The following is a 22,601-nucleotide window of genomic DNA, read 5'->3' on the forward strand; positions in this document are numbered from 1 at the left end:
AATATTTGTGAAGTAAAAGCAAGATATTATTTATTCGTGAATCTAAAAAAAAATGAAGTTGAACTTGCCAGTGACATTTTAGAATTTATCTGTGAAAGCAATCATCCACCAAGGCCAAGAAAAATAATATGACATTGAAAATGAAGTAATGATCTTGCATTCTTTATGTAATTTAATTTGTGGGGGTATGTTGGTCCATAATGTGGTTTGTAAGAAATAATTCTGATATAGTGTACTGAATAAACAACTGTGGCTGGAATGAACATGTTCTGTGGGTAACTATGTAATTGTGACTGAAGTCATTTTTGTCTCACCTGCATAGCAGAGTGAGACTATAGGCGCCACTTTTCCGACGGCGGCGTCAACATCGAATCTTAACCTGAGGTTAAGTTTTTTAAATGACATCATAACTTAGAAAGTATATGGACCTAGTTCATGAAACTTGGCCATTCTGAACATCCTATTAGAGTTTCATGTCACATGACCAAGGTCAAAGGTCATTTAGGGTCAATGAACTTAGACCATGTTGGAGGAATCAACATCAAAATCTTAACCTGAGGTTAAGTTTTTGAAATGTCATCATAACTTAGAAAATATATGGACCTAGTTCATGAAACTTGGACATAAGGTTAATCAAGTATCACTGAACATCCTGCATGAGTTTCACGTCACATGACCAAGGTCAAAGGTCATTTAGGGTCAATGAACTTTGGCCGAATGGGGGTATCTGTTGAATTCCCATCATAACTTTGAATATTTATGGATCTGATTCATGAAACTTAGACATACAATGTAATAGTAATAAAGCATCACTGAACATTTTGTGCAAGTTTCAGGTCTCATGATTAAGGTCAAAGGTTATTTAGGGTCAATGAACTTTGGCCGAATCGGGGGTATCTGTTGAATTACCATAACTTTGAAAGTTTATTGGTCTAGTTCGTTAAACTTGGACATTAGAGTAATCAAGTATCACTGAACATCCTATGCGCATTTCAGGTCACATGACCAAGGTCAAAGGTCAATGAACTTTGGCCGAATTGGGTGTATCTGTTGAATTACCATCATAACTTTAAAATTTTATGGATCTGATTCATGAAACTTGTACATAAGAGTAATCAAGTATCACTGAACATCCTGTGCGAGTGTCAGGTCACATGATCAAGGTCAAAGGTCATGTAAGGTCAATGAACTTTGGCCATGTTGGGGTTTTTTGTTGAATAACCATCATATCTCTGTAAGTTTATTGGTCTAGTTCATAAAGTGGACATAAGAGTAACCATGTATCACTGAACATCTTGTGCGAGTTAGAGTAGTTTTCAAAGTCAGCACTGATGCTATATTGAACTGCGTGATGCAGGTGAGACGGCCAGATGCATTCCACTTGTATTGTATTGACACCAGTGCCACAGTGGCTTATGGAAAGATGCATTTGACTGAATGCAAGACGGTATATTATAGTTAACGTAGGAATGAATAAAAACAATTTCTTTGACACATGAAAGATTATGCCAAAAGTCTAGTAAATACACGATTAAGGTGTACACAGGGTATTCACATATTGGCTACCTACATGTATACCAACACACGTGTGTTCATCACTGATTTTAACTTTGCCTGGCTTGGTGAATCTTGGCCACATTTATACATAAAATATCCACAGAACAGTGTTCCAAACTATCAATCCCACTGAAGATACAGGAAAATCTGTTGTACATGCAAGTGAGCTCCTGCACGCCTGTGTAAAAAGGCCTATTGTCTATAGCAAGACCATTTGCGACCTCATTTTAACTTCTCCTGTTTGGGTAGACATGTACTGAACACAATTTAATGAATTTGTCAACATATGTAGGCCTATAGTTATCGGGTACATGTATATGAAATAATGTCAAGTACTGATATATGCAATGTTGTTTAAAAACTACCGTATATTGGACAAGTTTACTACCAAAGTCTTTAGTGCTTCCACCATTAGCTTTTGTAATGTGATTGGTCTCTGTGATATTTGAGAGACAAGTGGATGTGAAAACCTGTAAGGTACATGTAGAATAAAAGATTAATACCCCACGCCAGAATAATTTGTGTAATGTCTTGTTTTATTTTATTTTGTGTGTGTGTTAGGAATAAAATATCCTGTTTATTCACAAAATGTAAGAACATCTAGAGACTGCTGGCATATTTTGAGGACAATTGCCGCATGGAATTAATTAGTCTCTAGATTGGTGTATTTTTAAGAACAAGAAAGGAATAATTATATCTTTTTAAATGTTGGTCTCACTTCCTTGAATTTCAAGCTGTGTGGCATTTGTTAGAGCCATTTTCCCTCTCACACACACTTTTTGCATGTGTGATTAATTTCAACTCTGCATCCTGAATATATTTTTAAGGGAAAATAACGACAGATTTGCGCTGGATATTTCTGTCAACTCTGCTTTCTCTCTATTGGGCAATATCAAAACAAAAAAACATAAAAAGATTTCATGATTTCCCCCACAGAAATTAATCTTTGCAAATTATTTGGAGAATGTTACATTTGTCATCTTGACAGACAAGTTGTCCGGGCTGACGGCTTGAAATTGCAAATGGATTTTTTATAAACTGTAAATTGCATTTAATCAAAGAGGCACTTTAAACTCATGCGTAAAGAAATAATAAAACTTGTTCTTAATATTGTTTCCTGTGAACCTTTGAGTTGACAAGGCTGCAGATCAATTCCATTTTGATGCACAGTCGAGTCCATAGGTATAGGAAGACTTCTACCAAGTTATTTTGAAGTTATTCTTGAAACCTTAATTTAATTAGAAAGTTAAACCATAACATAACATCGAGGGAACTTACTTTTTATGGTATGTACATGTCTGTTCCATGACACTTGCTCTGACGACAACTGCTCCGCAACGGCTCTAAATCCCACACATCAAATTACTAACTTTCAACCCTGGGTAAAACACTACCCCCTACCATAAACCTTACATAAAACCCCTATTGCAAACCTAACCCTACATCTTAGATGAAATTAAGCCCGGAGCAACTGTCGCAGGAGCACAAATCGTGTCACCGTCTTTGTCTAATGGAACATGGTAAAGCATCAGATATGAAAGTGGATCATCCATCTTCATCCATTTCAATGATCACACAGCCATACAAACAAATCAAATCTGCACACTGAATCTATGTAAAACCATGGCATACACAATTTTTATTGGAATTGATATTTGCTGATCAGTAGGTCAAATTTGTAATCTGACCAGTCAAGTTCTTCACTATCCTTTTCCAACATCATTCCTGTACTTAACAGATGAATCAATTGATAAGACAAAAATCTGACTATCAATCATAAAAATGCTAAAATAAACTTTATAGGAAGCTTTTATAATTTTTGTCACATCCATGTTCAATTTGATAAAGCATTATTTCAATATGACAAGACCTACAATAGATGATTTGTACTGTATGGTGAGACTACTACATATCGACCACCTCTTTTGAAACCGACCACCTTGCGCATTAAAATTATTGCGTATTACAAACGATACGCGCAGGAGAGTAGGCGCAGTGTCCATAGAAACGGTAAGAATCGATTTTACGAGAAAAAAAGAAGCAACAAAAAGTAAATATTTAGTATAATCAATCAAAATTGTATTGACCAGACCCAAACCCTGCTGAAAAACCAAGAAATCCGATAGGAAACGGCTTTAGAACAAGTCTCCATCGTCAATCCTCGAATCATGTGCCGGAGCTCGCAATGGAAGTAGTGAGACGATCATTTGGCATGTTGACATCACAGAACTGATTTGGAAGAGTCAAAATACTTCGCCACAGCGACAAGAATAGGCCGTAAACTTTGTGTATCGCGGGTGGTCGGTTTCAAAAGATGGGTGCAAATGAGCAAATGTAAAATCGTCGCATTCGTTGTTCGTCGATATATACGTTGATTGAATCGGAGTCGCCGTGAGAAACGTGGGAATCTGATCTGCTCAATTTTCTGCACAAATGAGATGAAAACTGGGTAAAATTGATGAATATTTTCGCAGATACAATGCTTAGATTAGGTGGTCGATAAGGGGTAGTTCCAACCATATATATCATTGATAACAAGTCCATTACTTGAATTTAATTTATTGTCCAATCAAATGGAAATTTGTTACCATTTGTGAGTGTCATAAAAATGGTTCATACATTGCCATTTGTAAAATCACAGAAAATCATATTTTGGGTTGCCCTTTGGGAACCTCAACAACATTACTTCCACACAGCCCCTAAATTGATTGTAAGGTGGCAAATATACTTCTGGGCGCAGCAAAAAATAAAAAGGAAAACAAAAAAAGACCCCCAAAATATGAATTTGAAGGGGGGGAGCTGAGGGCAATTTATCCCCCAAAATGTGAAAAAAGCCTTCACAATTACCAGAGGGGTCAGGATAAAAGGCAATTTGGAATAAACAAAAGTAGGAAATACAGAATTTATATATTTTAAGGCTTGGGTAGAGAGCGTCAAATGTAGATAAATGCCCACTACAACATTTATGTGTTGCACTAGGATGGGGAACTAAGAGACACAGGAATGAAAGACTATAATATAATGGTATAATGGGAGTGATTTTTTACCTGATTGCTAAGGAGGCATCATTGTACAAAAGCAACCAAACGACCAACGGCATAAGGTCCTCTCCAAGGGACCAATGAATGGTGTAGAGGATCAATGAGAAATCTTAGGACTATAAACCATGAGGTCTGGGGTTCAAACCCCAATGCACCACTACTAGCCTCTCGGAGGGATGCTAACCTACATTTGCCACTCTCCATCCAGGTGGGTGTTTCATAAAGATGTTCGTAAGTTAAGAGCGACTTTAAGAACGACTGGTGATCCTTTCTTGTGGTAAATGGCATATACATTGGCAATGGTTAAGCGCGTAAGAAAGGTTCACCAGTCGTTCTTAAAGTCGCTCTTATCTTACGAACAGCTTTATGAAACGGCCCCCCGGTGGGTGTTTCATAAAGCTGTTCGTAAGTTTAGAACGACTTTAAGAACTGGTGATCCTTTCTTCTGGTAAGTGATATTCACCATTCATGTTCATTGGTGATTGTTTAGCACGCAAGAAAAGTTCACCAGTCGTTCAGTCGCTCTTAACTTACAAACAGCTTTATGAAACACCCACCAGGTGTTCAATGGTTACCATGTAGGATGCAAACATTGATGAGTTGGCCTGGCAAGTTGAGGGAATCGACAGCTCATTGGTGGAATAGGTATCACTCCCCAAGGAGTGGAGATTGTGGATATATTTGAGAAAGTGTGATAGCTCACTTGGTAGAGCTGGGGTTTTGGATTCCGGAGACCCAGGCTCCATTCCTACTTGGTGCGCTAGTGCCCTTTGGTAAGGCATTAATCTGCATTACCAGGTCCCCCAGAGAGGACATTAAACAGTCAGTCCTCTGGTTACTTGCTTACAAGCATTCATGCTCTCTTAGCAATCAGGTAAAAAATTACTACCATTTACACTTTACACCATTTACACTTATTATGAGCAACAAGTGGAATGCCTCTGGCCGTCTCACCTGCATCACGCGGTTCAATATAGCAGCAGTGCTGACTTTGAAAACTACTCTTACTCGCACAAGATGTTCAGTGATACATGGTTACTCTTATGTCCACTTTTTATGAACAAGACCAACAAACTTACAGAGATATGATGGTTATTCAACAAAAAACCCCAACATGGCCAAAGTTCATTGACCTTACATGACCTTTGACCTTGATCATGTGACCTGAAACTCGCACAGGATGTTCAGTGATACTTGATTACTCTTATTTACAAGTTTCATGAATCAGATCCATAAACTTTCAAAGTTATGATGGTAATTCAACAGATACACCCAATTCAGCCAAAGTTCATTGACCTTTGACCTTGGTCATGTGACCTGAAACGCGCACAGGATGTTCAGAGATACTTGATTACTCTAATGTCCAAGTTTAATGTACTAGACCAATAAACTTTCAAAGTTATGATGGTAATTCAACATCTACCCCGATTCGGCCAAAGTTCATTGACCCTAAATGACCTTTGACCTTAATCATGAGACCTGAAACTTGCACAAAATGTTCAGTGATGCTTGATTACTATTATGTCCAAGTTTCATGAATCAGATCCATAAACTTTCAAAGTTATGATGGGAATTCAACAGATATCCCCAATTCGGCCAAAGTTCATTGACCCTAAATGACCTTTGACCTTAGTCATGTGACGTGAAACTCGTGCAGGATGTTCAGTGATACTTGATTAACCTTATGTCCAAAGTTTCATGAACTGGGTCCATATATTTTCTAAGTTATGATGACATTTCAAAAACTTAACCTCAGGTTAAAATTTCGATGTTGATCCCTCCAACATGGTCTAAGTTCATTGACCCTAAATGACCTTTGACCTTGGTCATGTGACATGAAACTCTAATAGGATGTTCAGTAATACTTGATTAACCTTATGGCCAAGTTCTATTAACTAGGTCCATATACTTTCTAAGTTATGACGTCATTTAAAAAACTTAACTTCAGGTTAAGATTTGATGTTGACGCCGCCGTCGGAAAAGTGGCGCCTATAGTCTCACTCTGCTTCGCAGGTGAGACAAAAACCAGAATTTGATTATTGGGATTGTTATTTATCTGTAAAGCACAAGAGACATTGTTCTGATATATCATTAGTGCAAAGCAAAATTAGAACATTAGTATAAGACTTCCTCTTAAAAATCTAATACCCTGCTTAGTATGACAACTTTACTATTTCATGATTTTTAATATTATCCTAGATTAGAAGGGAATATATTGCATTCTTTAACATTACACACCATAAGTATCTTGATGCATAAACTGCAAACATTTCCACATCAAACAGAGAGGAAATTCTTAGTGAGGTCTGACTTACAAAACTGACAGGAATTAATGACTGGGAAATGATCTTGTACATATATGTATACATGACTATATTTGTGGATGGAATATATGTACATGTATCAAATACATCTTTTTTTAATACTGTCTTTCAAAGCAAAGAGTATGTGAGTGGATATTCCTAGAATTCTGAGCAAAAACATTGTGAAAGCTCAACTTAAACTTAACCTACATGTACAATCAAATCTGAGTTCCATTTCACAAAGACTTGTCATAATAACAAATGCACAAATCTCTACAACAAGATCACAATCAGCCAATTGAATTAAATGATTTCAGTAGCTTTTAACTGTTATAGATTTAACAAGTTTTATGAAATGGGGGCCTGGATTGTAGAGGATGGTAGTATAAAGCCCAGTGATTGCTCATTTATGTAGAAACTGAGATTATACACAATGATCAATGCAATCGATCATAGATTTCCACTAAGCTTTATGTAACAGTGTCCAGAACACATCAATAAAAAAAAATAATAATTGGAGATACATGTAGCAACAGAAATATATTTTCAGTTAGTTGATTTCGTAAGCAAGTGAAAACTTACTTATCTCAAGAAAAATTCAAATTTATAACCAAACTTTAAGATCTAGTCATGTTGAAATGTCTGTGGATTTGAATAAATGTGTTTATGTCCAATGAATAAAAAAAGTGCATGTATACAAGCATAAAGGTATTAATGATATGAGGGATGAATATTTCCTTGGATTCTGCACATATTGATGGCATGCCCAAGCGAAAATATCAAAAATCCGTAATAGAAAATATTCATCATGGACTGAATTAATGAAAACTTGTCTTTGATGATAATGGTAGAGGAACTTTCTATTTGAATGACTGCAAAGAAATGACTTTGTGCTATTTCATTAAATAAAATGACTATTATTGGAGATGAATGTAGCAGAGGCCTGTGTCCCGATTCAAACAACTTAATAATGACATTAATAAGCTAGTGTTACAAACTTTCATTATTGGATAACTTCTGGAGGCTTCTATGGCTAAGAAGAAATCAACTTTTGTGGAGCATTGTGGCCCAGTGGATTAATCTCCAGATTTTGAAACAGAGGGTTGTGGATCCCAACCATGGCATAATTTCCTTCAGCAAGAAATTCATTCACTGTGCTGGACTCAACCCAGGTGAGGTGTATCGAGGTATGCAGAAAGTAATTTCTCAAAAAGCTTTGAGCACCAGAGTCAGAAGCCTAGCTTGGTCAGGGTAATATAGAAGCACCTTGCAACAGCACCTAACATGATGGACATGTAAATTGGATTTGTACTGCCCCAACTCCACTCTGTAGAGTGCTCAAGGTGCTTTTCAAGAAATGTCAAAGGAAATTAAGAAGACTTGAAAAGAAATGTTTGGTTATTCTTACTGTCATTGTTATTCTGTAAGCTGTCTTGGGTAGGTATTCGGTTATGAACAATAGCACCCAAACTCCTTTTCAACAAGGAAGTTCTTGTCATCTTCAAGAGCAGGAACTTTTCATGACACACGGCCAAGATAGAAAATTGTTATTTGCTACGGACATCATGGAATTGGATTGGCTGGGAGCAATTGTGATTGATTTTAGCATCCATTCTTACACACAATAATAATCATAAAACGGGACCCAGAAGAATGGACTTTGGAATGATCTAAATGCAACATTCTTCCATGTTAAGAATAGAACAAATCCTTCAATGTGAGGTATAATGGCAATGTCTTTTGTACAGTGTAGGGCAGTCCACTTATTCTCACATCCTTCGTTATGAATATGAACTAAAAGAAGTTCATTGAATTATATCAGTATTGGGTTACAATAATAGGTATTAATCTTCAAAATAGCAACATTGATTGCTGGGCATGATTTTATCATTCAATTTTTTACATCTAATATGTATTCTAATTGTCAATTGAAGAAATGAATAAATTCATTGGAAATATATGGAGGCAAATACCTCATTCGGATGTAAAGGGCCAGTTTAACCAATTTGCAAGTTTAAATGAATAACAAAAATTTCATTAATACTGGAAACGCTTCATCAAATATAACAAAATAAGAGTTTTGAGGGTGTTTCACAAAGATTTAAGTCCGACTACAAACAACATGTAAAATACCAAGTTGCATTAATATTTTGAGAGCGTGTGTGTTGGCACTTTTTTAAGTCAGACTCATCTCTCTACAAATCACCCCTAGGAATTTCAAAATGTTCTCGACATTGAATTTTATTTAGTAGAAAGATGCATCACATATCCAAACAAGTAATGTTGATATTGTCGTCTATTCACTCCCCATGTAATCTAATCAATATCCAATTTCAAAACGGTCGTTTCTATTTGTAGTCATGATAATCAGTTCTTGTACAGCAGTAATCACACTGTGAGTTATGTGCTTCATTAAGAATTTATTACATTAACAAGCCACCAGGTTTGCAAATTTTATTACTTTTCTATGCACAAATAAAGAAATAATGAGAGGATTATCGACTCATTAATTTGACTGCATACTATGTGATAATATAGCACTGATTCAAGAACTTGTCCTTAAAAAATTTGAATGAGATTTTCATCATGTTTTAAAATTATATTTTCACTTAAACTTACAAAAAGGCCATAATTGCCCTTTCAGTAGTCAATATTTCATTTCCTCATCAGTACTTGTTCAAAATATAAACACAATATTAAATCTCTCTCATATATTCATTCATAAAATTCTTGGAACAATAAAAAGAAACAAAAAAAAATTGGAAAGTTGCTGGAATACTCCAATAGCAGAATTAGGATACAAGTTGGCATCGAGTCCTTTCAGGTAATAAACTAATTAAAAAGTTTTCTCTCCTTGCGTGAAGTGATCCTAGAAACTTTGCTATCCTTGACTCACGATCGCGAGTGTACTCTGAAAGTCTTTTATGGAATGAATCCTCATTACTAGGCGTTTCTATATGATCCGAGATCGTTGTTTGATTACTGTTGTTTAACTGATCCAGAACGCATCTGTGGTCCGATTCCTGGACGGCTCTCCTCCTGTTGTGTAACATGGCTTCCTTTGCAGTCTGCCACAAAAAAAAAAAAAAAAAAAATCGAATTTAAAGACACATTTTCTGTTGTGGGTGCGAGATCGGAATACAAAGAGTCTTCCTTAAAGTGATTGGAAAAAAATATAGACAATTCCATTTAAAAGTACTTACTTTTAACCCCTATATATTAGACCGAGACCATCCCAAAATGATTTGTCTCTGTTTGAGTTCATATGAAAAGTTGAAATGCTCAGATTATTATGGCTTGAGCTGATCATGAAGCGAATCAAGAACTGCACCTATAATGCACCTGGTAAGAATTAGTCGAGTGTTCTGACAATCAAGTGTGCTACTCAGGCAAGAATTGTATGTTTATTTTAGGGAGCAGCTACCTGTCACAACCTACTGCCCAATCTGCTAAATTGGATAAGATTTAACATTGCAGTTAATGGGAATTTTCCAGGGATCTTTTGGCCGGTTTAGGGGGGGGGGTTGTCCTGAGCACCTTGGGCCTATTGCAGAAAGAGTTGCAATCAATCGCAACTCTAAAAATCATGCGCAACTTGATTTTCAACCAATCAACAGCGCACATTTGGGACTTGTGATTGATTTTTTGACTTGCGTTTAAACACAACTCTTTCTGCAACGTACCCCAGGACATTCTTGTCCTTGTTGCTCCTTTTTATTTCAACAGGCACAGATTGCTTATGAAAAATTGTGACAATTGATAGATTTCGATAGTTGCGATTGATCAGATCAGTGACAGCCCTTTGTAAGACAATGTCATATAACAAAAAAGATACAATCAATTGTAACTCTAGCAGTATAGAAAATCATGTACAAAAAGTTATGTTCAATTGTAAACATTGACCACATCTTTTCCTTTGTTACGGAAACCTGGGTCATGTCTCATAAATAGTTTGGCAATTCCATAAAATGACCAAGTCGTACTTCAATTCATAAACTGACCAAGTCATGGTCAATTAGAGAACATTACAGACTGTCAAAAGAACAAGAAATCAGAGACAAAAAAATTCATGAAGGTCCCACATATAGGGGGTCAGACCATAATTTATGGAATTGCCTACTAACAAATACCAAATTTACCATCAGCCAATCAAATCAAACAGGTTTTATGAATCAGGACCATGCAGTGGTAATATTTCTGTTTGTCTGGCGGAACTTACCTGTACTGCATTATATTTGGTCTGGTAGTGAAGAACTGCTGCAAACAAGTGCCATATGGAAAACTCTGGCCACAACACCTCAACGAAAGACAGTACTGAATAGCCGCTCTAGAGCATACAAAGAAAATTGACAAGTTTGTGTAAGAAACAATGCTATCAAGAACAGATCAAAACAAAGTGAACTTACATTTGATGATCATCGAAAGCAGCCTAATTCAGAAGTGACGTTTATTTCCTGGGGCTGTTTCATACAGTGAAACGACATTTGCTCCTGCGACATTTACTCAGGTCTTAATATCTCGGAGGGCATAGGGTTAGAGCTAAGATTTTAAGAGAGTTTTGGGTTCGGAATAATGTAAAGATTAAGATTAGGGTTTATTTACTTTTGGAGGTTAGGTTTGTGTTTGGCTTAACATGCAGATTTTATATCGGAGCAATTGTCGCCAGAGCAAATGTCATGGAACCATTTCATACATGGATATCTATTAGTAAACTCAAGTATGCCTTTATGAATAAATGTAACAGGTTCTCATGCTAAATTAGACACCCCCAAATCCATTGTTTAAGAAAGGGGGGGGGACTAAATTTCCTGTAGCCCAAATTAAGGATTGGTAAAAAAAAAAAAACTTTGAATCTAAATTCTTGCTGGCTACAAGAATATAAAGATCATATAGGAATGAAGATGAATGAAACATTAATGTCAATATGAATCAACCATAATACATAATAATGGTGCATTGCAAGAAACTTGCGATCAATTGCAAGTGTTTTTTTTTTCGTTCCCAAAATCAAGCATATGAAGTGCAATTATTGCAAATTTGTGATTGATTGCTAATCTGCTCCATGAAACAAGGAGTGTAATCTGATTTGCTACAGCTATAATTGATCAATTAGTTGTAAAACTGCAACAGAATATTTGCAATTGATTGCAATTATTTTCTTGCAACACCCCCTTAGTCAGACATTCTGAGAAGCAAGTATGGATCTTAACATCTATTATACAGAGATTCCTCTGTAAACTAACACCAAACATTAAGACTGGAGTTGAAAAGCTAGTGTTGACATATTTTGGCAACAGGATCACCACCTTTCAGCACCAAACTCGAAATTACCTACCTACCTGACATTTAACAAGAAGAAATCACTATGCCTGGCTTCTTCAAATATTGTAGCAAAATCTAAGATCATTATAATTATATACAGCCATTAATCTATAAACATCAAAACTGGAGTTGAAAGAGGTGTATTTGGCAACTATTTAACAACAGATATTAGTACCAAACTTGAAATGTCCTGCTTGTCATAATAAGAAGTCACATAACCTGACTTCTCCTAATGTTATAGCAAGTAGCTCAGGATATTTTATCTATTTCTCTATTATTTCCTTAATGTCAAACACCAAATTGAAAGGGGGTGTATTTAGCAACTTTAACAACAGATTTTAACACCAAACTTGAAAGGCCCAACTTGCCATAATAAGAAGTCACTTAAAACATCTTCCACTAATTTTCTAGCCAGTTGCTCAGAATATTCATGCATCCATTAGTCTATAAACTCCTTAACACCAAACACCAATATTAGAGTTGGAAGTGGTGTATTTGGCAACTCTTACACCAGAATTTAAAACCAAACTTGAAATGACCTACCTGCCACAATAAGAAGTCACTTAACCTGACTTCCCCCGATGTTCTCACCAGTAGTTCAGGATCTTTACATCTATTAGTATACAGACATTGCTCTATTAATTCCTCTGAAACATCACTGCAAAAAATAAAAATAGAATAAAATTGATGATTGAACACAGGTTGGTAGCACCTAGAGTCACAATCCAATATAACTAAAAACAATTATATGAAAGTCCAAAATGCATGCAATATAATTGGATGATAATCTATCTATTTATACATGTATATGGCAAATCAACTTGCATTCAATAATATAATTGCAACTCTCCCAGCAATAGCTCACAGATCAAGTACACACATGCATGGAAGAACAAAAAAGAATACAAATGTCTGTTAGGTTTTTACATACCAGTCTGCAAGTAACCGGTTGTCATGGGGCAGATTTTCTCAACACTGATCTCTACATATGAGTAGATGGTAAACTCTGGCTTCAGAAGCCACAGAGTCACATTACAAGTCAAATAATTACCCAGGCTAATATAATCTGTCAGATCACATTCAGGGGTGCTTCTCGATAAAAAGTATGAAACTCATCAAAGATCAGGGTTCCCAGCTTTTCAAGAAAACAAAATCCCCTGATTTTTCCCTGATAAGTTAAAAAATTCCCTGATAATTACTACTTAAACCCATTCCCAGTTTCACATGTTTTCTAAGTTGTTGCAGTGAATTACATGTATTTTTAGTATAAAAACAATAATGTAAAACTTGATTAGTACCACCATAACCAGTCGTTCAATATAACAGAGTCTGACAGACTACCATGCTTTCAACTTTTGAGCTAATAAAATTCCCTGATTTTTCCCTCATCTGAGGCATTTTCCCCCTGATTTGAGGTATATTTAAAATCAAATTCCCTAACTGAAAAAATAAATTTCTCTGATTTCCCTGATAAGCTGGGAACCCTTAAGATATGATCCATTTTATCTCCTTTTGCATATCAAAGCTCAGATTGTTCAATATGCTGCTCCTTTTGTTTTGTTTGGCTTCACTTTTCCCTTTTTCTTCTATTTATTCTTGTGCTTGCCCTCAATAAATGTGCAAGTCAATAATTTTTTAGCATGTCACTGCTTTGCGCCATTCATTAATTTGATTAAAATACATACCTTGGGAAGAGGATGCCTTCTTCTACTCCTAGAGCCACCTCCTTGACTGCATTGGCCATCTCTTGCCTGGAGGTATACGCTAGACATACATTTAGAGTAGCCCTACAAGAACAAACAAACAAACATGGAATCTGATAATAATATATCAACTAGCAATATCCTAGTCACATTGGGAAAACTCTGATACAAAGACATGACATGTATCGTTCTAAAACTACATTGACATAATGTGTAATGACATCAAATAAAAGAAAAAAAGTCAGTGGAATGACAGGAAACCTATACCTACACATGAGCGCAAGTGATATCATCAATTTCAGAGATGATAGCTGAGTGTTTCAGATCAATATTATGTTTGAGATTCAAATTAATTATGTTTGAGAATTCAAATTAATTATGTTTGAGAATTCAAATTCAAATTCAAATTCACTTTATTCACATCCATTAAAAAAAGGTACAAAACATACAATAATTACATAAACATGATAAAAATCAATCAATACATAATTAAAAATCAATATGACAAAAGAAAATGGTAAAAACCAATACGCAGTGGATGTAGGGGATTGGCAAAGGCCAAAGACCTATCGAGGCCAATCCCCCGTAGTTCTGCGCAATGGTTAAAAACAAAATTATACAAAATAACAGAATATAAAAATATGAAATCGCAAACTAATTTTGACATTATGTATTTATCCCTAAATGTACATACATGTATCATATCATATATCCTAAAGTGGATATTCCGTTTAATGTAAAAAAGTGATGTTAAGGATAACATTTATGAGTTGGGGTTGCTAAAATGATTAACTCTTTCATGAGCATGAACATGTAGTTTAACAAATAGACAATCTGATCAATTTTGATTTGCACTGTAGGCAAACAGCCAAAGAAAAGACCAAGATACAAAAATCCAGCATCTTATCTATAAACATAGCAAAGTGATTGAAAGATAATTCATTACAAACATGTTTTACAAGAAACTCTTTTATATGCAGTGATAAGTATTAATTCAAATTTCTTCATTTCTGACATTCCAAACAGTTATCATTCAGGTGAATCCTACATCATTTCAATGCCTAGAATGACAGAGAAAAAAGGGACAAAGGTACAAAGGGACAAAGGTACAAAGCTTCATAACAATTGTTTTGATAACTTTAAATAAAACTTGTCCAAGATCAGATTCCAAGATCAGAAAGACACCTTCATAGAGAAGATTGGCTGATGAAATAGACTTGCATATTTCTTTGAGTTTTGGGTTTTTGATTGGGCATGCACAAAATCAATAACAAAACATTAAAAACAGCAATAACTGTCTGAAGATTTTTTCAAGTATTAACTCAACCAACTCAATCCTAATATTCAAAATATGTGAAGTTTCATAAAAAGAACTGATTTTCTCATAGATCACTTTCAATATTACACGTTTGTGATTTTAAAATGGAATTACAGGGCAAATCAATGTCAACTTATCAGTTTTAAGTTCTTAATCATATTTTTACATTAAATATCTCTCTTCATTTTTATTTGGGATAAAATAATACTTTCAAAAGATTTGCTATTTTGTATGTATTACAGTTTACAATGGACCCTAGGAGAATTTCATGGACTAATAGTTTTCTAGGGCTTTTTTAAAAAAACATTTTGGGGAGAAATTTGGACTGAGCTCCAGTGTACTAGTATAATATATGACTGTTCCATTGCCTTGCCAAAAACTACAACAAATTGGCATCCTTCTAGTCCCCAAATCATGCAAACCAACACAGAGCATACCATTAAAAACACAAGTAATTTCATTTACTTTGGACTGTAAAGTTGATGAAGTGTAGCCAGGAAGCCTTGCTGAACAGTTATATTCTTAATTGCTTGACCATTCATAATGAGACATGCATATCATGGCATACAATTGAGAAGATATGCAAGAACAGGAAGGAAGTACATTTTTCACACTGAGGTTTAAGACCATTGTTGTAATGACCTTGACCAAAGGTGTGAACACGACACCTCTGCATTTGTGATTCAGATGCATACAGACTCAGGAAAATTGAACAGAGAATCTAATGCAAGATTTGGGTGATACAGAAAGTAAAAAAAGAATTTGTGAAATATTGTGAGCTTGAATTACCCACAATTCTCTGAATCTGTGCCACTGAAATGTAAGTGGGTCTTCAATAGAGCTCTCAAAGTTACAAGTTTATTCTCAACTTGTGTTATTGTGTGACATGAATATGAGTTTAGCTGCAATTTCTTGCGCATCCCTGGGGAGGAGGTCGGGATTCCCTATCCCTCTCTCTCTCCTACCCTCATCTCTTTATGAATTGGTTTTCACTGTAATTGCGTGATATACAATGTAGACATGAATTCTGCTATAACTTCTTGCACATTCCTGGAGAAGAGGTTGTGATACCCTATTCATTCCCAGCATGTATCAAAATAATCATGAATCTGTTCTCACCTTGTGTTATCACGTGATATAAACATGGCTTCTGCAACGACTTCTTGCACATCCCTGGGTAGGAGGTCGAGGTCTCCTATAACTCGCACACAGACACCATGCTTCATGATTTGATCTCTGAAAACAATAGAATGTGAAGAGGGAGAGAAAGTGATTACTATTATCAGAAAACACAAGGAAAACATAGTATGGAAGACAAAGTTTAACCATAACACAGGAATTCTTCTCAAAAACATTCGTGGAGGCACATGCAGGTCTATAAACTAAATCCAAAATCTAATCTAAGGCAGATCTGTGGAAATTGGCAGGGATAAGCTCCTGACATCACCTAACATACAGTGCACTCAGGACATGGGCAAGGAGATCCACTTATTATTCTGTAATTATGCTCAAGAAAAAATTACACACCAACAAACAGACATACTCAAAAGGGATATAAGATATTACATACTATTCCATTTTCTGAAAAAAAAAGAAAAAGAAAGTAATAGTTCTTTAGTTCACTGTAACCTTAAAAGTGACACCTCCCCCCCAAAAAAAACACCCATAGAAATGCCTCCTTCAACTTCAAGGATATTCCAGGGGTCCGTAACATAAAGATAAGCGATCAATCGCTAAATCGATAGACCAATCAAGATCAATGTTTCATGCGTAATTGGTTCAAAGTGCCGGAAGACTGAAATGGCAGTTCACGTATTTCACTACCGGTCTTTCACCATGTAGATGGATTTAAAGATAACATTATTACTGGATTAAACCAAGAAGAAAAGGGGGGCAAAGATCATCAGCTTTTAAACAGAGGTACAACGTATCACCTTCAAGCGTTGCCATACCATGCAGCAGATTTGAATATCATAGTAGAATTGAATAATGAAAATATGAATATTCAGAAAAAAATGCGTGCCAAAATGCTGACGATGAGATGACACATAATTGAAAATTCTAAAATATACATTGTAATCCAGCATCAGAAATAATTGCTCATGTGACTAGATACAGGGGTACTTTGCTTAAACTATTAAGAGCTATTGTTAAGAGAAGTTTGTTGACCTTTGATCTAAATTGTGCCAAGCTATTCATCTCTTTCTCTCTCTCTCTCTTTCCCTCTCTTCCTCTTCCAATTGCCGCTCTAATTGAATGCTACATACTTGTACATGGAATATAAACCAAACATGAAAGATACATTTCCCGCAAAATGTAATTAAAAAACACTCCACCAATACTCCCAAATTTCCAAGATGTTGGACAAGGACAAGTCCACCCCAACAAAAGTTGATTTGAATAAAAAGAGAAAAATCCAACAGGCATAACACTGAAAATTTCATCAAAATCAGATGTAAAATAATACCCCTTTCATAAACCCAATTATGCGGCTAATAGCAGCATCATTTGGTCGTAAAATTGGAGGAGGACCAGAGTTATCCGCATTATTTTGATGCTGCTATTATCCGCATAATAGCAGCATCGGGACAAGATTTTGAGTTTATGAACGCATTTCCAAATAATGCGGATAATTGCCATGGTGCGGTCACAAGGTCACCCTTTTCCAACACAACCGCATCGGAGGGGGCGTGTCCAGTTGTCATGACGATTATCCGCCTTTTTCAGGACGGGCGCTTGTAAAAATAATGCAGATAATTTTTGGAGTTTGAAAACACAATTTTTATTGAATTATCCGCATTACTATTAGGCGGCTAATTGGAGGATAGGTTTATGAAAGGGGTATAAGAATGTTATGACATTTTAAAGTTTCGCTTAATTTCATGAAACAGTTCTATGCACATCCTGGCTGGTATGCAAATGAGGAGACTATGACGTCATCCACTCACTTATTTCTTTTGTATTTTATTATATGAAATGTTCTAATTTTCTCCTCATTGTCAAGTGAAACAACGATTGATTCCTCCCTGAACATGTAGAATTAGCATTGTGTAATACTATATGGTTCAGTCAAGTTAGTCCTTATTGTCATATAGATAAAAAATGAAATATTGTGTAATTCAAACAATAAAAAACAAAAGAAATAGTGATGGACATCATCGACTGACTCACCTAGTTGTGCATATCACTGTTTTGTGAAAAATAAGTGAAACTTTTAAAATGTCATAACTTTCTTGTTTTACATCCGATTTTTGATGAAATTTTCAGCACTATGTTAGTTTAATTTTTCTCTATTTATTCAAGCCAGCATTTTCCTGGGGTGGACTTGACCTTTATTGTAATAAAAATATAATTTCTCTGACATAAATCTCATTATGAAAAAAAGGAACTTTGTACAGTACAGTGAAAAATCATAAAAACTAAAACAACACCCTTGAACTTACTTTTCTTCTAATAATCTGAGAAATTTCTTTCTTGCCAATTCCATCAGTCCGTCGACTTCTTGCCTTGATCTCTTGAAGTTTTCTATACTAAATGCATAAACAGTGACTTCTGTAATACCTAGATCTAAACACCATTGTAGAGTCTGAAAATAAACAAAAAACATATAATTTGTAGTAATGATACTGTGTACTTCATTAAATGTTTTACAATTACAATTTTTTTTCAATTTACAATAGAATCAACCAATCAACATATCCCAAATATTTTCAATTTTTTTAAGGGGGAGTGGGGCCATTCTATTTTCACTTTATTTTTTTATAGAATAATTCTTCAATTTTAATGATGTTTCTGTATTGAACCTCAAGTGCAATATCTAATCTTACTCTTATGTTCTTATTTGATTTGCTCTTGTTAATTTGTAGGTATATATATTCCTTTCATTCCTTTCATTTTCATGTATTTTTCTTTTTTCTGTGAGCTTTGTATACGTGTCAGTCTTCGGACTGTTTTTACAATGTCTTCATATAATAAACCAAATTGAATTGAATTATTGAATCATTTTATGGGGCCTGTTTCATAAAGAACTACAACTATTGAGATTTTGTCATTACTGTTTACAACTAGGTAGTAGGTACCATGGAAACCTTGATTGTGATTGGCTGCTGAGCTCAGTTACCATGGTAATTGCCATTGGGGTTACCATAGTTTTAACTCAAAACAAAATGGGTCCCTCATACTTGTGTACCCCAAATACCACACATGTGAATGTAAGTTTCCCACTACAAAGATTATTCAGGAATTATCTTTTTTTAATGAAGCTACATGTATTTTTCAAGAATTCAATGGGTTTTGTTGACTTAGTTAAAACCAAGAATGAATAATTTTTTTTTAATGCAATCCCAATGTTCCCTAACTTACTATACGCCTACTTTTATTGCATGAATTATAACAATTTGTATAAAAGTGAGTTGATAAATTCAAAAGTGACTACAGCGGAGTACAGCCCACTATTTAAGAAATTGTACATGCACAGAATCACACGTGCAGCACTCTGTATCACTATAACTTCTCTGAAATGATATTGTACATGATTATGATAATCAATATATTCACTTGGTAACTGCCCCAAACACACATGCTTTCTCTATTACTCATTCAGGAAATCCAATGATAGCACGTACACTTTAAAGGGACTGAGTGAAAGTCCACTCCACAGTATCTATCTCTTAGTATTCATTCATTTCCAATAAATAAACACTGTTTTATAAATTAACAAAGTATCCCATTCTCTGTTGGTAAAACTGTCAGATCTATATTTTTATAGGGAAAAGTAAAAACACCTTATTTTAGATTATTATTGCATCTTGGTATTGGAAATTTATTGAGCATATCATTTGGAATTAAGAGAATAATTAACCAAACACAGTTTAAACATAATTTTAAAAATCAACATTTTGGGTAATCAATGATCACATCAGACCAATATTCACATTTACAGTAAATGAAGTTTTGTAAATTGTATTGCATCCTGGATGTTCCTTTCAGTGTTTTTTTTTTCCAAAGTAAAGATATTTCTCCTACTAAATTACACTGTACATGCAAGAAAAAGGCTGTGAACACCACATGTACAGATGCATGATTATGCCTGTGAGTGCAAAGAAGAATGGTTGGCGATTCTTTCATACCCACTAATATTCTGCATGACATTATGGGGGGGGGGGGGGTGGAGTGCCCCTCTACCATTTTTTTTTCACATTTCTGTGCTTGTGATACTATATTTTGGGAGAGCATGATCCAAACCCCCACTACCAAAATTTGGTTGGAAGCGGTCCATGGGGGCCTGAGAAATGACCTCATGAATGCACTGACTTCTATGGGACTAATGTACTGTCTGTATTCATGAGGACATTTCTCAGAAGAGTGTAAAAAAAAAGAAGTCTGGAAAACTGGGACATGAAAAGAATAGTGCATGTATTCTCACATGTCTCAAGTGGGGTAAAAAAATATGTTACTTTCAGGTTACCTTGCCCCGCCCCATCAAGGTACCATGGTATCCCCCATGTACTTGAGGGTTTCCTAAAATTGATACTTTCCCTCCCTTTACTTTAAGTACCAGTACAAAAGAAAATAATCCCAGAAAGACTGATCTAGCAGACACTACTGGGTTTGCATATCCCTACACCTTTGTTTGGTTCACCTGTTACCAGCAAGTATCAATGGAAGAGTGGAAATTTAACTAATTGAGCACTGAATTATTGCATTGCCGTACCGTACTATAGACTGGACATTGAGACATGCAGCTGATAGGTAGCACTGATTTTTTTCTTCACTGAAGACAAGACAGCCAAACATATTATTTCCAGTAACCTTCCTGTCTAAATTTCATTTTCGAAGCTTAAAAATGTCTCCACAATATCTTTGGAAATATTTTTTTCATTAATAGAGCATGCAATGAAATTAATGAAGGAATCCATGATTCATAAGATCAACTGCACATAACAATGATCTTCCTTTTTCTTCAAGATGCCTTCATGTAGGCCTACACTACAATATCTAGGCTTGCATTTTGCATCTTCTGGAAAAGGTGCAATATCAAGCTATTATTAACTTGCTAAAGATTTCAAAGAAAACATGCTTAAATTTGTTTGATTTCACTCTCACCTCCGCTAATTTCTCAAAACCAAGTGAATGCCCCTCTAGGGTCTGAAAAGACTTTTTCTTAGCAAATCTGCGATTGCCATCCATGATGAAGGCTACGTGCTGAGGCACAGGACCACATTTGAGGACCCGCAGACAGAAGGACTGGAACCATGTCTTCTGGGCCTGGTACTGCTTCTCTGGGAACCATTCTGACGTAGCTGCTGATGCCTCGATCCTGCAATACAATGAAAAATTTTGATGTAATCTAGCCAAATCTAGAAAAGGAATTTCAAAACTTTTTTTATGTCATGATCAGCCATGATTAGGTGACACCTAACATTACATGAAAAGGGCAATATTCCAGGATCTGATAAAGGGGATCATAATATTCTGGATCTGGATATAGATTTACATGAATTATGATGCAAGGCCGTCTTGGGCATAAATAAACGCATCATCGGGTGACTTGATCTTAATTTTGCCTGGACCGGCGGGTGCAACACACCTGGTGAACTGAATATAGGACCTACCCTACTCTTTGACGACTATTGCCTTGGTTTTATTTAACGTGCATGGCCTGGGTTGTGACTCTTTACATGGGACCATCATTTGCTTCTGATTTTACAATTTATAGACGTGATGTCAATTAACTCTCTCTAGCAAGTCTCTGTTGTTAATTCAATCACACTCACACTTCACAGTTCATAAAAAAAATCTATTTTTTTATTTAAAAAAATAATGGCCTAGATCTAAAATAAATCTTGTATTATCTTATTTATCTAGCTCTTAAAATACTAAAGTTAGATTGAAATACTCACCAATGTTCATTAGACTTTCTAAATTCTGGATCCATGTTACATTATCCAATTCATTAAGGTGAGGTAAATTATTCTCCCACTCCCAGGACAGGGTCCCAAGCGTGACTGGACAATCCAAACACCCCGAACTTTCGGCAAGCAAGCACGTCGAGTTATGGTCGGCGTCGAGCGGTGAGGATCTGATGCAATCGTGAGACTCGGTGCCACATCGGAGGTTCCAATTCAGCTAGCTGCACGGGGTTTCGTCGAAAGCCGCTCGCTGAAGTTTCGGCGAAAAATGTTACTGCAAAATGGTTCCAGTGCATCTAGCGCAGCATGCCGCACAGAACACATGTGTATGGCTTCTCATACGTTACACACACACATCATACACATGCACAGGATCAGGAACGTAGAGCCTGTATTGCATTGCCCACGTTGCACACATACGTATATACGGTACCGTAGGTTCAAGA

The 22,601-nt window shown here is 35.7% G+C and overlaps 1 protein-coding gene across 1 annotated transcript; it reads right to left on the bottom strand.

Moving 5' to 3' along the window:
• Nucleotides 1-7,028: 7,028 nt before the first annotated feature.
• Nucleotides 7,029-22,525, bottom strand: LOC121414126 (dehydrodolichyl diphosphate synthase complex subunit DHDDS-like). Its single transcript, XM_041607193.1, has 8 exons — nucleotides 22,147-22,525; nucleotides 21,350-21,563; nucleotides 18,688-18,830; nucleotides 16,364-16,480; nucleotides 13,909-14,010; nucleotides 12,767-12,881; nucleotides 11,121-11,228; nucleotides 7,029-9,969 (listed from the first exon to the last, which is right to left on the bottom strand). Exons 1-8 carry the CDS (start codon nucleotides 22,179-22,181, stop codon nucleotides 9,694-9,696), a joined length of 1,110 nt encoding a protein of 369 aa, XP_041463127.1. The 5' UTR covers nucleotides 22,182-22,525; the 3' UTR covers nucleotides 7,029-9,693.
• Between the last annotated feature and the right edge of the window lie 76 nt (nucleotides 22,526-22,601).

This window comes from Lytechinus variegatus, chromosome 4, assembly GCF_018143015.1.
Source record: "Lytechinus variegatus isolate NC3 chromosome 4, Lvar_3.0, whole genome shotgun sequence".
NCBI classification, from domain to species: Eukaryota; Metazoa; Echinodermata; class Echinoidea; order Temnopleuroida; family Toxopneustidae; genus Lytechinus; species Lytechinus variegatus.